General features: G+C 48.1%; 1 protein-coding gene across 2 annotated transcripts in view; it reads right to left on the reverse strand.

The window, feature by feature from the left end:
* Positions 1-6,620: 6,620 nt before the first annotated feature.
* MCM2 (minichromosome maintenance complex component 2) overlaps positions 6,621-16,477 on the reverse strand; it is a 24,254-nt gene continuing 14,397 nt past the window's right edge. For both annotated transcript variants that reach the window (XM_011950736.1, XM_011950737.1), the window contains exons 9-16: positions 13,058-13,151; positions 11,895-12,145; positions 11,608-11,734; positions 10,933-11,045; positions 9,739-9,990; positions 8,147-8,329; positions 7,799-7,954; positions 6,621-7,377 (exon numbers count right to left, since the gene is read on the reverse strand). In XM_011950736.1, the coding sequence (XP_011806126.1) occupies positions 7,267-7,377; positions 7,799-7,954; positions 8,147-8,329; positions 9,739-9,990; positions 10,933-11,045; positions 11,608-11,734; positions 11,895-12,145; positions 13,058-13,151 (1,287 nt within the window). In that variant the 3' untranslated portion in view covers positions 6,621-7,266. The remainder of the gene's footprint in view (positions 7,378-7,798; positions 7,955-8,146; positions 8,330-9,738; positions 9,991-10,932; positions 11,046-11,607; positions 11,735-11,894; positions 12,146-13,057; positions 13,152-16,477) is intronic.

The following is a 16,477-nucleotide window of genomic DNA, read 5'->3' on the forward strand; positions in this document are numbered from 1 at the left end:
CCAGGCCGTCCAATCAGCACCGCGGAGGCTCGGGGGCTTGGCCCGGCCGCCCGCAGACCCAGGCCTCGCACCTCGCGTCTGTCTCCCCGCGGGGTCACCAGTTACCTGGGAAGCAGAGTGGGCAACTGCGGCAGATGGGACTGATGGGACGAGGACGACGCGTGGAAATGACTGAGGGTGGACAGAGGTGTGGGGTAAGGAAAGACTTCTCAGGGTACTTAGATTGGGTGAGCCCTGAAGGCGAACCTGAGAGCAAAGAACTGGAGTTTAGAGCCAGGCAGTCCGGCTCAGGTTCAGATTGGTTTCGAGGCCTTGAGGAAATCTCTTCTCACCTCTGGGCCCCACTTGCCCCATTTGCTAACTAGGGGGTTTTAGATTATGAGAGCAGTGCTGACTTCTCTAACATGCGCTCCCTTTTGGCAACTGAAGATCCTTAATGTGCCAAGCACTGTAGTGGTAAATAAAACAGGTACATCCCTTATCCTCATAGTTTAGGCTAGTAGAGAAAACAGACTGAAAAACAAAATGGACACACAAAACAAAATGCTCCTATGATTGCAATTGGTAGTCTGTTAAGGAGTATAAGGGGCTGGGAGACAGCACAGAGGGGAACCTTATGCTTGCCTTCTTGAAGAAACAGCATTTAAGGTAAGCTGGCTGGCATCTGGAAGGATGAGTGGGTATTAGGTAGGTGATTGGGTTTGGGAGAGAACGTACAAGGCAGAGGGAAAAGCCCACTGATGGAGTTCCTGAGTTAGAAAGCAGCCCAGCCTCTTTAAGGGAGAGAAAAGCCCTGACTACCCTTTTAGAATTACTGCAGCATAAATATAAAGCAACCATAAATTTGTGGAATGTTACTTTATATATAGCATATTAGGCAAACACTTCTTTAAAATAACAAATCATTATATTGAATATGCTTTTTCAAAGTATATCCTCACCCCCCTATGCAGGGGTATAGCATCAGACATTGGAGATGATCTCACGGGACTCTTCCAGGCTAAATATTAATACTTAGGAGAAATAGGAGTTGGAGATGGAGGAGCATAGGGAAGAAACGGGTTCCAGGCAAAAGAAAGAACATGAGCAAAATGTAGCACCTTTTATTTGATGGGTGTTAGGGGTACTAGAAAAGTGGCTGTTGGCTGGGCTTGGAAAAGAGAAATCCAGGGTGTGTCCATCCAGCTTCCCTCTTCTTCTTTCCTCCTCTGAGGATGAAAGGAGCATCCCTTTGGTTTTTTGTTTTGTTTTTCTGTTAAAAGAAACAAAGACCTTAGAAGCAAACAAGAAATGGAAGGAAACATCCTCAATTCCATTAAGGGTATCTCCCAGAAACCCTTATTATCGTACTTAATGGTGAAACCATACTTAATGATGAAACATTAGAAACTTTCTCTTTTAAGTGAATGGAACAAAAGAATCCTCACTACCACCACAATGATTGAATATTCTATAAGGGACACTGCAACAAGGCCTGATAGAAGAAATGGGATGAAAGTATTGGGGGAAAACTTGATAAAACTCATTATTTGCAGGTTTATCTAGGAAATGCAAGATCATCAGTTGGCAAAATAATTGAAAACCAATGAGTTCAGCAAGATTGCTGGATACAAGGTAACATACAGAAATCAATAGCTTTTCTGCGTATCCTCAATAACCACTTAGAAAATGTAGTAGGAGAAAAGATTGCAATCACAGCAACAATTTTTAAAAACCAGGAATAAACCAAACCAGATATGTAGATCTAAATGAAGAAAACTCTAAAGCTGCCGGGGATGGTGGCATGCGCCTGGAATCCCAGCTACCTGAGGGAGACTGAGGCAGGAAGATGGATCACTTGAGGCTAGGGGTTTGAGACCAGCTTTGGCAACTTGATGAGACCCCCATCTCTAAATAAATAAATTAGCCGGGTGGTTCATGTCTGTAATCCTACCTACTTGGGAGGCTGAGGTGGGAGGATCACTTGAGCCCAAGAGTTTAAGACCAACCTGGGCAACAAAGCAAGAGGCCATCTCTATGAAAAATTTTAAAATTAGCCAGGCATGGTGGCACACACCTGTAGTCCTAGCTACATAGGAGGCTGAGGTGGGAGGATGGCTTGAGCACAGGGGTTCAAAGCTGCAGTGAGCTATGATTGTGCCACTGCACTTCAGCCTCGGTGACAGAGTGAGACTCTGTCTCAAAAAAAGAAAAAAAAAATAAGTGAAGGTAATTCACAGAATGGGAAGAAACATTTGGAAATCATGTATCTAGAATGTACAAAGAATTTTTACAAGTCAATAATAAAGACAACCCAATTTTTAAAAATGGGCAAAGATCTGAATATACATTCCTCCAAATGTCAATAAGCACATGAAACATGCTCAATCTCATTAACTATCAGATAAATGCAAATCAAAACCACAATAGGAAACCACTTCTCAGGCTGGGTACGGTGGTTCATGCCCTGTAATCCCAGCACTTTGGGAGGCCAAGGGGGGCAGATCACCTGAGGTCAGGAGTTCGAGACCAGCCTGACCAACATGGAGAAACCCCATCTCGACTAAAAATACAAAATTAGCCAGGTGTGGTGGCTCATGCCTGTAATCCCAGCTATTCAGGAGGCTGAGGCATGAGAATCGCTTGAACCCAGGGGGCGGAGGTTGCAGTGAGCTGAGATCTCACCACTGCACTCCAGCCTGGGTGACAAAGCAAGACTTTGTCTCAAAAAAAGGAAACCACTTCGCATCCCACTAAGGTGGGTGGCTAGAATAAAAAAGAGAGACCACTTGCTATATAGGATGTAGAGAAAGAACCCTCCTCGTGCACCGCTGATGGGAATGTAAAACAGTGCAGCTGCTTTGGACATAGGCAGTTTCTCAAAAGATTAAGCATAGAGTTACCTCTATGATCTCATAATTCCACTCCTAATACATACCTAAGAGCATAGAAAACATATGTCTAGTCAAATACATTATGGGAATGTTCATAGCAGCATTAGTCATAATAATCAAGAGGTGGAAACAACCCAAATTCTCATCAACTGATGAATGCATAAATAAAATGTAGCATACCCATACAATGGAATGTTGGTCAGCAATATAAAGAAATAAAGTACTGACACATGCTACAACATGGATGAACCTTGAAAACATTATTCTAAGTGAAAGAAGCCCATCACAAAAGATTTGATTCAGTTTTTATGAAATGTCCAGAATAGGTAAATTTTTAGCAATAGAAAGCAGATTAGTGGTTGCCTAGGGCTGGTGGGGGAGGAAGAAGAGTAACTGCTAATGGGTATGGTTTTTTTGGGAAAGAGGGGAGTGATGAAAATGTAAAAGTGTGATAATTTGCACAACTGCAAATGTGCTAAAACCATTGAGTTGTACATTTTTAAATTAATTAATTAATTAATTTGTTTATTTTTGAGATAGAGTCTCGCTCTGTTGCCCAGGCTGGAGTGCAGTGGCGTGACCTTGGCACACTACAACCTCTCCCTCCCGGGTTCAAGCGATTCTCCTGCCTCAGCCTCCTGAGTAGCTGGGATTACAGGTGTGCGCTGCCACACCTGGCCAAGTTGTACATTTTAAATTATGTGGTATGTAAACTATATCTCAATCAACCTGTAAAAAAACACAAGAATACCCAAGCTCACATTTTATCTTGGGTTTTTTTGTTTGTTTGAGAGAGGATCTTGATCTGTCACCAAGGCTGGAGTACAGGGGAACCATCATAGCTCACTGCAGCCTCCATCTCCCAGGCTCAAGTGATCCTCCTGCTTCAGCTCCCTCCCAGAGCAGCTGGGATTACAGGTTTGTGCCACCACGCCCACCCAGCTAACTGTTGTATTTTTTGTGGAGATGGGGTCTCACTATGTTTCCCAGGCTGGGCTCAAGCAATCCACCCACATTGGCCCCCCAAAGTGCTAGGATTGTAGGCATAAGCCACCTCACTGGCATATATTGTCTTTAACATACAAACACACACACACCTATATATACACACACATTATGTAATATTGGTATATTATAAATGTTTACATATGTGTATCACATCCTTCAGCATCTTGTTTTTTCACTCATAATTATGTTTCAAATTAATCCATTAATAAATTCTATCACAAGAATAAAAAAATATCTAATTTTCCAGTCCTAGAGTAAACACCAATGGAAAAGCCTCAGTGTGGTCCTGTATACCTTGTTGGCTGTCCCATTTCACACGCTCCTCGGAACCAAACTTCTCACGTGTTTTCTCCATGTGGAATTTCTACCTCCTCACCTCCCATTTATTCTACCTGCACTCCAACCTGGCTTCCACTGTCACCAAGGGATTGAAACTGCCGGATGAGGCCACAGCAACTCCCACATTACCACAAAGCTTGTATTTCAAAGGTGCACATCTAAACTGGGATGTCTGGCTGGGAACGGTGGCTCACACCTGTAATCCCAGCACTCTGGGAGGCCGAGGTGGGTGGATCACCTGAGGTCAGGAGTTTGAGACCAGCCTGGCCAACATGGTGAAACCCTGTCTCTACTAAAAATACAAAAAAAAAAAAAAAAAAAAATTAGCTGGGCATGGTGGCACACACCTGTAATCCAAGCTACTCAGGAGGCTGAGGCAGGAGAATTGCTTGAACCTAGGAGGTGGAGGTTGCAGTGAGCTGAGATTGTACCACTGCACTCCTGGGTGACAGAGAAAGCCTGGGTGACAGAGCAAGACTCAGTCTCTAAATAAATAAATAAGGATGTCTGAAGGTTGATGACATCAATATAAATGTTTACATTTTTTCTTCAGAAGCACATAAAATGGTGATTGTTATCTTCAATGGCATCTTACATTCAATGAAACATGGTAGTGGGCAGGTTTGTCATTTCACCTGATCTTTCAGCTACATTGGCCAACTGACCTCAATCTTCTGGAAATTTCTTCTTCTTCTGGCTTCCACAAACACCCTTCTCCCCTGGTTTTTCTGCCACATTTTCCTCCTGTCTCCTTTGCTGTTTCAAATGATGGGTGTCACGTAGCCTTCCAGATCATTCTTTTTTTTTTTTTTTTTGAGATGGAGTCTTGCTCTGTCGCCCAGACTGGAGTGCAGTAGCACGATCTCGGCTCACTGTACCCTCCGCCTCCTGGGTTCAAGCAATTCTCCTGCCCAGCCTCCCGAGTAGCTGGGATTACAGGCACACACCACCATGCCCAGCTAATTTTTGTATTTTTTTAGTAGAGACAGGGTTTCACCATGTTGGCCAGGCTGGTCTTGAACTCTTGACCTTGTGCTCCGCCCACCTCAGCCACACAAAGTGCTGGGATTACAGGCGTGAGCCACCGTACCCTGCCCGGGTCATTTCTCTATGCACTCTGGGGGTGATGGCACTCAGCCCCACAGTGGCAGCTGCAATGACTGCACCTCATGCCCACAACTCTGCTCAGTGGCCTGCCTCTGTGGCAGCTATGATGACTGCCCCTTATGCCTACACCTCTGCTCAGTGGTGCAGACTCAACCTGCCTGCGGACTTCCCATTTCTACTTGGAGACCTAAAAGGCCTGTCTAGCCAACATGTCTGAAACGAAGCTCCCGGCTCTCCCTACTAAACTTCAACCTATTTCCCCAGCCACACACCTGGTCATCCAGGGTTTTTCCTTTTTGCTCCACCCCTACATCTTACTCATCACTAAATCTTGTCTAATCTACCTGCACAATACACCTATGTCCACTTCCCCCATCTCCACCATCACCCAAGTCTCCACTCATTCGCCCTTTCTCCTCTCAGTATGATTTGGTAGCCAGCCAGCTCTCCAAGACCGCTGGACCGCTGCCATCCTGAACACCCTCTTGCTGGCTGCCTGCTGTGCTGGACTAGAACCTCCTTAGAGCACAAGTCCTGTGTGACCCAGACTCTGGCCGCAATCCTTGCCCCGCCCTATACTTCAGCCCGTTTTCCTGTGGCCGGCACCTTTTCCTTTAAAAAGTCACTCCAGGCTCAATATGGTGGCATAGGCCTGGAATCCCAGCACTTTGGTAGACCAAGGTGGGAGTATCGCTTGAGCCCAGTTCAAGACCAGCCTGGGCAACATAGTGAGACCTCATCGCTACCAAAAACTTAAAAAAATTAGCCAGGCGTAGTGGTGCATGCCTGTAGTCCAGGCTACTTGGGACGATTGCTTGAGCCTGGGAGGTCGATGCTGCAGTAAGCTATGACTGCACCATTGCACTCTAGCCTGGGCGACTGAGAACTTACCTCAAAAAAAGAAAAAGTTCAAGAAGGGAAACTTTGGACAAGACAGATGTCAGAACCCCATCTGGGAACCGCAATCCCTCCGGCAGCCCATCAGCATCTCTGGGTGAGGTGGTGGATGGTACTGCCCCATTGAGAGGTGGGCTACACCACCTCTAGTCCTTCTATACATATGTCTAACTAAGATTTCCATGAATTCCACTTAGATATCACAGAGGCAGTAACAGCAAACCAAGTTCCATGGGGACATCCGTATCATTTTTGCTTTCTCTACATCCACAAACAAAACAGCTTTTTAAACCCAACCTATCTCCTATAGAACTCTAAAGGGAGAAGGTGGAAAGGGCCTTCAGAGGAAGTCCAGGTTACTTATTAAAGCAGAATGGAAGCCAACAGATACCAGCGTTTATATTTTATTCAACTTTATTAAAAATTAAAACTACAGAAACCAAACTGAATGCACGAGTACGAGTGGGGAAACAGGCAGCAATGGCAGCTGGTAATGAGTGGATAATCCATATGACTCACATCCCATCCCTGCGACTGAGGAGCCCAGGCTGCTGCGCTGGCACTGTTGTGCCCTCTTCCACCACAGGGACACAGAAACCTGCAGGATTAAACATCTTCAACCAGCTCTCTGGCCAAAGGTTGCAGCAGCAGCCTGAATACGAAACTCACACCAAAAGGGCAGCAGCTCTCCTGACATCCATGTAAGGAGGCTGACACCTAAACCACGTGCAGGCATCCTGAACTCACAGCTCTGATCCAAGGTACTGAGTGGAGACAAAGCACTCGGAGGTGGCAAGATGTTCAGCAACCAAGTAAGACACACTGGCAAGGAATCTCACCCAGAAGGTGAGAAGTGCAAAGCAGGCTTGGAGAAAGAAACAGTCATGCCAGGTGCAGCCAGACATCCTGCTATAAGCCCTGACCCTAGCACCCCAAGTTCATCGAGTGCTCTGGTTTTGTGCCCATAAAGCACAGAGGGCACTGATCAGTCTGACTGCCTCAAACCAGAATCCCAGGGAATCTTTGTGGATGGCGCAGGATCTCAGAACTGCTGCAGGATCATTTTCCTTTTCAGGTCGTGGCTGAACTTGTTCATCCTGAAAAGCTCACTGTCATAAAATGCAGAGAGGTTGTGGATGTTGATCTGACGAGCCTGCAAGGAGGAAGTGTCCAGTGAGCCATCAGTGGTGTGAGAACAGGCTGTTTCCAGAGCACCCGAGTTACAATGCACTTTCAGACACCATCACCTCCATTTATGGGAGGAAAATATCAAGGAGTGGAGAGGTCGATTAAGGGGCTTCAAATCTCTGCTGTGCAAGCTGCGCGTGTAAACTGAGACAAGTTACTTGGCTGCCCTGTATCTATCTCCACCTCTGTACAACAGGAAGGCAGTAACAAGACTCACCTCATTCCCCTGCTGTCAGACTACAGGCACAGAACTGGACTCAACAGACTGTAAGCATTCAATAAATGGCCCACCCACTTCATGACCCAGTAAGATGGAGCCCCCGTCAGGGGACTGGCAGCTCCCAAGGCAGCAAACCCCGACCCTCACCTCCCTTCTGGGCCCATACCTTATCCACCAAGTCCTTCTCAGGAACCTCAATAGTGTCCTGCTGGGCCCCAAAGCGGTTGCGCTGATACGTCACCTGCTCTGCCACTAACTGCTTCAGTATGAAGAGCAACAGCTCATTGTTGTCACGCCGGAATGAAAGGTAGCGGGCAAAAGTCTGCAGGAAAAAAGCCTCAGTCAAACACCCACTCCCACTATGCCTGCCACATTCCCTTTACCCGATGTGCTAGCACCCAGGTCAGACAGGCTGCCACTGCTGGGTGCACGTCCAGGCCAGAGCCTTGGATACCCACGTGTGGCCTCCTTCTCTGAGCTTGCCCGTCAGGCCCCTACCTCGGAACACACCTACCTTACGCATGCTGCGCATGACGCTGAACTTCTGCGTGTCTATGAAGCTCTCCAGCATCACGCGGATGGCCATGTTGACATCGTCTTCGATCACATAGTCCCGGAGATGGATGCGCGCGTGGGCCTCCGCCATGCGGATCATGGACTCGATGTGCCGCACCGTAATGGGGATGCTGCCTGTTGCCTGGAGAGAAGCACGTCAGGTCTTTTACGGGCAGCAAAGAGAGGCAAGGAAAATAAAGCATCCGCGCTCTTAGCACCCAGAGCCAAGAAGACCCATCTGACAGCACCACAGCAGAAATGCAGAATGCTTGACTGCGCTGCCCGGTGAATGGACACTTCCTATCCCTCCTCGAAACTGGAGGATGCCAGTGGACGCTGCATGCTTACGGCCTGTCACCATCACACCTGCACAGTTCTGCTCCCGCCAGCTGACTTCTATACATCTCAGAGGCTGTTATATTTGTGGCCAGCTGTATTGGTTATTGTCACACACTAAATATCGAATAATCCTGTGCAATGTAAGTGCAAAAAAAAGTAGCTGTTTGTAGGAAAACTAAATTGAATGATCTGAAAAAACTTGGTAAAGTTAAAAGGCCAAAATTTAAAAAGCTGCTGTGTTGATTGGGTGTGGCTGAGGCAGCAATCTACAAGAACTCGGCATTCCCATGGCTTGCAAGCTGCCTTTAACTTTCCAATCCACTATGAATGAGCCAAAGAACTTTTGTTCATTTGCGTGAAACTTACACAAAGTCAATATGGAACTTAATAAGCACGTCAACAATTAAGGCCCCGGCCCTATACCTAGACAAATGAATGCACATTTAAATTTCATCTAAAACAAAATGGTTAAGGTATATATTAATACCTATCACTTTTTGTTTTTATTTTTATTTGAAACAGGGTCTCACTCTGTCACCAAGGCTAGAGTGCAGTGGTGCCATCATAGCCCACTGTAGCTTGAACTCCTGGGCTCAAGTAGATGCTTCTTCCTTAGCCTCCTGAGTAGCTGGGACTATAGGCACAAACCACCAGGCCCAGCTAAGTTTTAAAACATTTTTTGTAGAGAAAGGGCCTCACTATGTTGCCAAGCCTGGTCTTGAACTCACCTCAAGCGATCTTCCTGCCTTGGCCTCCCAAAGTGCTGGGATTAGAGGCATGAATCACTGTACCCAACCTTCGTTTTTTTGTTTTTGAGATGGGGTCTCACTCTGTCACCCAGGCTGGAGTGCAGTGGCATGATCTCAGCTCACTGCCACCTCTGCCTCCCAGGTTCAAGTGATTCTCCTGCCTCAGCCTCCTGAGTAGCTGGGATTACAGGCGTGTGCCACCACGCCCGGCTAAGTTTTGGGTTTCACCATGTTGGTCAGGCTGGTCTCAACTCCTGACATCATGATCCTCCCTCCTCGGCCTCCCAAAATGCTGGGATTTACAGGCATGAACCACCATGCCTGGCACCTTCATTTTTTTTAATGCCTCCCTGCTCTGGCACCTTTTGGCCTGACCGGCCGCCGCCCCTGCTGCATTGGTCAGAAGGCTCATACTGTACTTTCTTCTCTGCACCGCACCTCCTGGCTCTGCCTGGGCTCTCACCATAGATTCTTTCCTCAGGTCACTGTACATCTTGGCCACCTTGTCCTGGTCCATCTGGTTGAGCTTTGGGTGGACCCTCTCCTTGGCATAGATGATGTACTTCTTCAGGACCTCCTGGGGCAAGGGCTCCACACCATATGTATTGGGCATGGCGGGCTCGGTGGCGCTGCCGTTGGCCAGCCCCTCATCCTCCTTGTTGCTGGGGTGGTGTCTGACGTGGCTGCCCACCACGAAGCGGGCCAGCATCTCATCCTAAGACAAGCCATGAGAGGGTAGGTCTGACTGTGGGTAGGCGTGACCTTGGGGAGGTCAGTGGCTGGAGAAGAGCTGCGTGTATGCCCTACAAGGGAGACGCTCTTTCAACAAGACTGACTACACTGACCATGTGCAGGGCAGTTCTGGGTGTGGGGGGCAAACCAGACAATGGGACAGAGTCCCCACAGGGCCCACCTCCACAAGGAGACAGGAAACAAATAGTCTTAAAAATTTATTATGGAAAGTATGCTCAGAAGAAAAATAGAGTGATGGGATCAAGGGACCAAGGAGATGCCTCTAGCTAAGGGTGCCCAGCAAAGCTTATCCCTGAAGGACAGGGAACTGAGATGACAATGATGAGATGCAAGTCATGTGACAGTGTGGGAGCACATGTGCCAGGAGCAAGGAGCATAAGAGAGCCCCAAGGCTCAGCCCTTTTGACAGACAGAAGGGCAGGGGCAGGTGAGAGAAGGGAGCGAGGAGGAGGTAGCTGCAGAGATGGTGGGTGCGGGCTGGAGGGGAGGACCATGGATCCTATTCTGGTGACAGCAGAAAGCCTCGAGCAGTTGTTAAGGATGGGGCTGATCTGATTTATGCCTTCAACTGGAAGACAGTCTACATGGGTGCCAGGAGGCCAATTCAGATGATGGTAGTGCCTCAGGTCAGAGGCAGAAGCGAGGGAGGTGGGCAGGTTCAGGAGTTGGGACAATAGGATTTGGTGGATTGTGAGTTATTCCGGGTCGGGGTTGGGGGTGCTGTGAAGGAAAGAGAAATCAGGGTGACTTCTGGACATGAGAAGAGACTGAGGGAACAGGCCTGGAAAATAGGTTACAGCCCCTGAAGCGCCCGTCCCCTGTGCTGGGCACACTGTATGACACCAAGCCTCACCTGAGGTCCCCAAACCACAGTGCAAGGAAACTGGGCACATGCGAGCTGTACCTGGACTGGGTCCACAGTGTCCCTCACCACACACAGGATGTCGAAGCGTGAGATGATGGGCTCTGTGAGGTCCACGTTCTCGGAGAAGGTCAGCGAGGGGTCGTAGCGCCCTCCTAAAACACAGGGGAGCATCTCTATCAGGGTGGATTCCCCTATCCTCCCATCTCAGCGACCCCAGGCCGCTTTGATGGCAGAAGGGGATAAGGGCAGTGGAAGAGGAAGACATGGGTGGGTACTTAGCACCTGCTGTCTGAGACAGCAAAGAGCTTACCCCAAGCAATGCCCAAAATAGCCTAGTTTAGACAGAAAGCATAACTGCTTCCCCGGAAGGAAAAGCCAAGAACACAGTGGGTGACAGAGCCTGGGTTCTTCTAGCATTCGCTGCTGAGACCAACAGCCAACTCCATCCCGGCCAGTAGCGCGCTGGGCTCTCCTCCTATGCCTTCTGAGAACATCCAAGGTGGATCCAGGAACATGACTCGACAGGAAACCCAGGTGTCCCAGGTCCCGCTTTCACTGTTCCCCACTCTGGCAGGATATGCAGAAGAGGGGAACCCTCTGCTGCCCAATGACTTCCTCAGATCAGCTCCTGGGGACCCAGTGGGCTCCCGATTCAAGCAGGCGGGACCTCCCTGTGTCCCACCCCAGCCACAGCAGTCAGGGTGCCTGCTGCACCTATGGGGTTGGCGGCAGCAATGACGGTACAGCGAGCCTGCAGGGAGGTGACGATGCCAGCCTTCGAGATGGAGATGCTCTGTTGCTCCATGGCCTCATGGATGCTGGTTCTGTCCTGGTCGTTCATCTGCAAGATTAAAATGGCCGGCCCTTAGCACGGTTCATGCTCCTACCACTAAGTCTCCAACGAGGTCCCAATGCATCCCATTAACACCATTCCCCTCGCTAAGGCCCAAGCCCACATACACACCCCGAGTCCCATCAGCCTCCATAACCCAGGGACCCACCTTGTCAAATTCATCAATGAGACACACTCCTCGGTCAGCCAGAACCAGGGCCCCAGCCTCCAAGGTCCACTCCCTGCTGACAGGGTGCCGCTGGACATACGCCGTGAGGCCCACAGCCGACGCCCCCTGGCCAGTGGTAAAGATGGCTCGGCTGGACACTTTCTCAATATACTTGAGAAACTGCGACTTCGCTGTGCCAGGGTCTCCACACAAGAGCACGTTGATATCGCCACGTACCTTGTGTTTGCCACCTGGAGGGAATGAGTGGAAGCGGGGGAGGGGGAGAGTGGGAAGTGAGAGGAGGGCACAGTTGCATCCTCTACCAATTCCTCAGCCTACTTGTTATGAATGGTAAGGCACAGTCTCTCTTGAAAGGGATACAATACCCTACGCCATGCAGTCCTACTCTGGGCGCTCCCAGGGACACACACATGGGTGCAGAGGAGGGATGCATGAGATGTCCTTGGCGAACGTGAAATACCAGAAACAATCTAGGTGTTCTCCAAAGGGAGAGCTAAATAAACTGCATTACCCGGTGACATGATATAGTCATTTAAAAGAATGCACTTGCTCTGTATGCACTAACAAGAAAAGATGCCGCAGTGTGGCATTGAGCGGGAGAGCTTGGCGGGGTGCTCTTCGCACAGGCACAGCACTGGGCACACACAGGGGATGCTGCGGTTGTACACATAAATGCGTGTAGTCACGAAACCCTGTGTTTGTTGTGTAATTGTAAATGGCCACAAAGGGAGAGACTAGGATGAGAAGGGGAGGTCAATGGGGAGATCAGCCTCACCTGTGACTTTTAGTGTTCTATAAAAGTGTAATATAAATACATACCCATGTATCAACAGTATCTTTGTACTTAAAACAGCTTTTTAAAAGACAAAGTATTTTTTAAATAGAAGAGAAGCAAAGACTCATTTGCTTAAATCACAAAAGCAGGCAGACACTGGCTCCCTGACCAACAGCCCGACACCCAGAATGCGCAACTCAGGGCTACCCTCTCCCTTGAAGAACAAGTCACACCCAGCCAGACCATCTTTTAATGCATTCTTTTCCCCAGCACCCAGGCTTTAAAAACACTGTCATTCATTCTTTGAATGCTGGCACCTCAAAGAGAAAGCTGCTAACACCTCTGCAGAGGAAAGGTGGGTGCTCACCTGGGTTTTTGGGCTCCCCTCCAAACAGGGCCAGAGCCAGGCCTCTCTTGATGTCTTCATGACCATAGATGGAAGGAGCAATGCTGGCAAAGATCTGAGAAAGGGAGGGAGAACGACAGGAATGGGAATAGATACTCACAGAGTAGGTCACCCACATGCTCTGGCATTAGGGAACCAGGACATCCCCAGCTCAAAGATACCCACTTCCACAACTGCTGCAACTGCATCAGGCCCTGCCCGACTCTAAAGCTTTTCATTAGTTTGCTCTTCCCAAGAATCACAGAACTTTGGAGATTAGAAAAACCTTAATCTGAACCCCTAATCTTGACATATTTCAGAAAGGCCTTTCCCAAGATCACAGACCAAGAGCAGAAATGAGACGAGAACCAGGTCTGTCATGGCACTGGCCTACCCCAAGCCTCAGTTTCCTCATATTGGAAAGAGAGATGGCAACACCCAACTCATAGAAGGGTGGGTACAAATGCGACAGTTCATGCAAGTGCCTGCCTCATCAATGCATTAAATGTGGCACATCTGGGAGATGTGTAATTCTAACTGGTGAGTCACTGGAACATTTCTCTCTATTTCAGTGTGTGTGTGAGAGAAAGAAAGAGACAGGGAGAGAGCAAAATCTTCATGAATTTTAAAGACAGAATCAGAGACATCAAAGACATTTCTTGCTTGTAGGAGACTGCTTCCAACTCTACCTGCAGCACAGCCGTGTTTTGATGACTTTCATCCTTCATACCCCCCTGCACTGGCCACACCCACATTCTTCCGTCTTTACAGGACAAAGGAGCTCAGAAAGCACTGGCCCTCCCCTGGGGAGAGGGCACCAAGGCAGGAAAACCAGCCCTGAAGGTGGAGGGGAGACACCCCCATCCTGTGTCCTGCCTGCACCACCAAATTCATGCAGCTTTAGAGGTATCTCTAACTACTATCTCCCTCTGAAAGAAAGTAACACTTCCCACAGGGCTTCTTGGAGAAATGTCCGATACCAGGTCTGGGGCAGGAAATGTACAAAAGAAGCCTACATTATCTTCTACCAGAAAGCAAAAAAGCACTCAAAGACAACCAAGGTCATGTCAACAGAACTCAGGAGCCAACATGAATAGGTTCACGCTGGCAAAAAAGGGGCTCTTGAGCATCGTAGGGATGACACCTGCAGCGTGGAAACCTCAACACCCGGTGGGCCTATCATCTGTTATGATACCCAGGTCACCTGGGAACCAATTCATTATTTTTAAAACTAGTAAGTCAAAGAAAATAAGCAGCCATTTATCTGACTAGGCTTCAGTGCCTGACTGCCAAATTACAGAAAACACAGGTGACAGAGGCATGTGTCTAATGGGGACATAATTAGTAACATCTCCACTGCAAGGCTCAACAGGACAAATGACCCAGTTTCTTTCACAAAAAATTACAAGGAAAAAAAGAGATGGAGAAAAGATCTAACGATTATGAGACTTAAGAGACATCAACCAAACACAATTTATGGACCTTATTTGGATAATGACTCCAAGAAGCTGCAAAAAACAGGGGAAGGGGTAAGATAATCAGGAAAATGTGAACACCAACAGAATACTGGATATTAAGGAATTGTTAATTATCTCTTAAAGTGAGATAATGGTAGTGTGGTTAGCTTTATTCAAAAAGAGCTTTTTCTTTTTCATATACATACTGATGTAGTTACAGAAAAAAACAGCATGCCTGAAATTTGCCTTGAAATATACTAAGGGTGAATGGGTGGTGCATTAAGAAAACACGATTGGCTGTGACTATGACAGCTGTGGAAGCTGGGTAGAGTGCTACAGTTTGAATGTACCCCCCAGAAAGCATGTGTTGGCATCTTTTTTTTTTTTTTTTGAGACAGAGTCTCGCTCTGTTGCCCAGGCTGGAGTGCGGTGGCGCAATCTCCACTCACTGCAAGCTCCGCCTCCCGGGTTCATGCCATTCTCCTGCCTCAGCCTCCCGTGTAGCTGGGACTACAGGCGCCCGCCACCGCACCCGGCTAATTTTTGTATTTTTAGTAGAGACAGGGTTTCACCATGTTAGTCAGGATGGTCTCGATCTCCTGACCTCGTGATCCGCCCGTCTCAGCCTCCCAAAGTGCTGCATTACAGGCGTGAGCCACCGCGCCCGGCCATGTGTTGGCATCTTAATCCCCCATTTACCAGTATTAAAAGGTGGGACCTTTAAGGGGTGAACAGGCCATGAGGGATCTGTTCTTATGAATGGAAAATAAAAGCACTGCTATCCAGGGAGTAGGTCCCTAAGGATGAGTCTGGCCCCCTCCGGGCTCTCACTCTGTCTCTTTAACTCTCACCTTTTTGCCATGGGATGACACAGCAAGAAGGCCCTTGCCAGATGCCAGCCTTCAATTTTGGACTTCCCAGCCTCTAGAACCATAAGCCAATAAATTTCTGTTCATTATAAATTACCCAGTCTATGGTATTCTGTTGTAGCAGCAGAAAATGGACTAAGACAAATAGTCAAAGTTCATTACACCGTTCCACATACCTGTTTGAAATTTTCTATACAGTGTTTTAAAATGTGGGCCAGGCCTTATGCCACAGAGTGCCCATGGAACTCACAATAACCAAATAAACTCACCAACTGTTGGCACAATACAGTCACTGGGAGCATGGACTCAAGCCAGGCTGCTGACTCTGCCACTTGCTATGTGACTGTGGCCAACTTATCTAACCTCTTGTGCCTTAGTTTATTCATCAGTAAAACGGGCACAGATGAAACCTATCTCATAGGACCACTGCTATCTAGAAATTACCTAGACAATGCCAAGCAGATACTAAGTCTTCAGTAAATATAATGACTCCCTTATGAAACCCTTACTTTGTGCTGCAGATGCTGGGCAAACCTCCACGGATCTCTCATGCCCCAAAACACCTTGTGCTGGATGTGCCAAGACTGCCAGTCCTTGACTCCTCTTAACCCAGCTCATTTCCCTGTGTAGTTTTTGTAGCGAGCAACCTTGCAGGATGAGGTAATGTCTCCCTCCAGGGCCAAGAGCTTTCCTGCTTGCTATGCAGGGCAGACTGCCCAACTCAATCCCCCTCCTGTAAAGCAACCACTACATCCAGGGGGACTTCCCCATGGGACTGGAGGGCAAGGAGCGCAAATGTGCGAATGCCTACACTGCCTGCTGTGCCTTCCACTGCTGACCCAGTTACTCCAGGAGAGAGTAACAGGCTAATTTAATGGCTGGAAAGTGGGGCAGAATCAAATCCCAGACCTGCCAGGGAATAACAGTGCTTTCCATGAATTACCTCACGTAATTCTCATAATAACCTTGTTTCTCTCCATTCTACAGAGGAAACCAAGGCTCAGGTCAAAACATTTTCTCCTAGAGGAGAGGCAAGACTCGACCCCAGATGCATCTGAATCCAAAGCTCATGCTCC

The sequence above is a fragment of the Colobus angolensis genome, unplaced genomic scaffold (genome assembly GCF_000951035.1).
Source record: "Colobus angolensis palliatus isolate OR3802 unplaced genomic scaffold, Cang.pa_1.0 Scaffold31, whole genome shotgun sequence".
NCBI lineage: Eukaryota > Metazoa > Chordata > Mammalia > Primates > Cercopithecidae > Colobus > Colobus angolensis.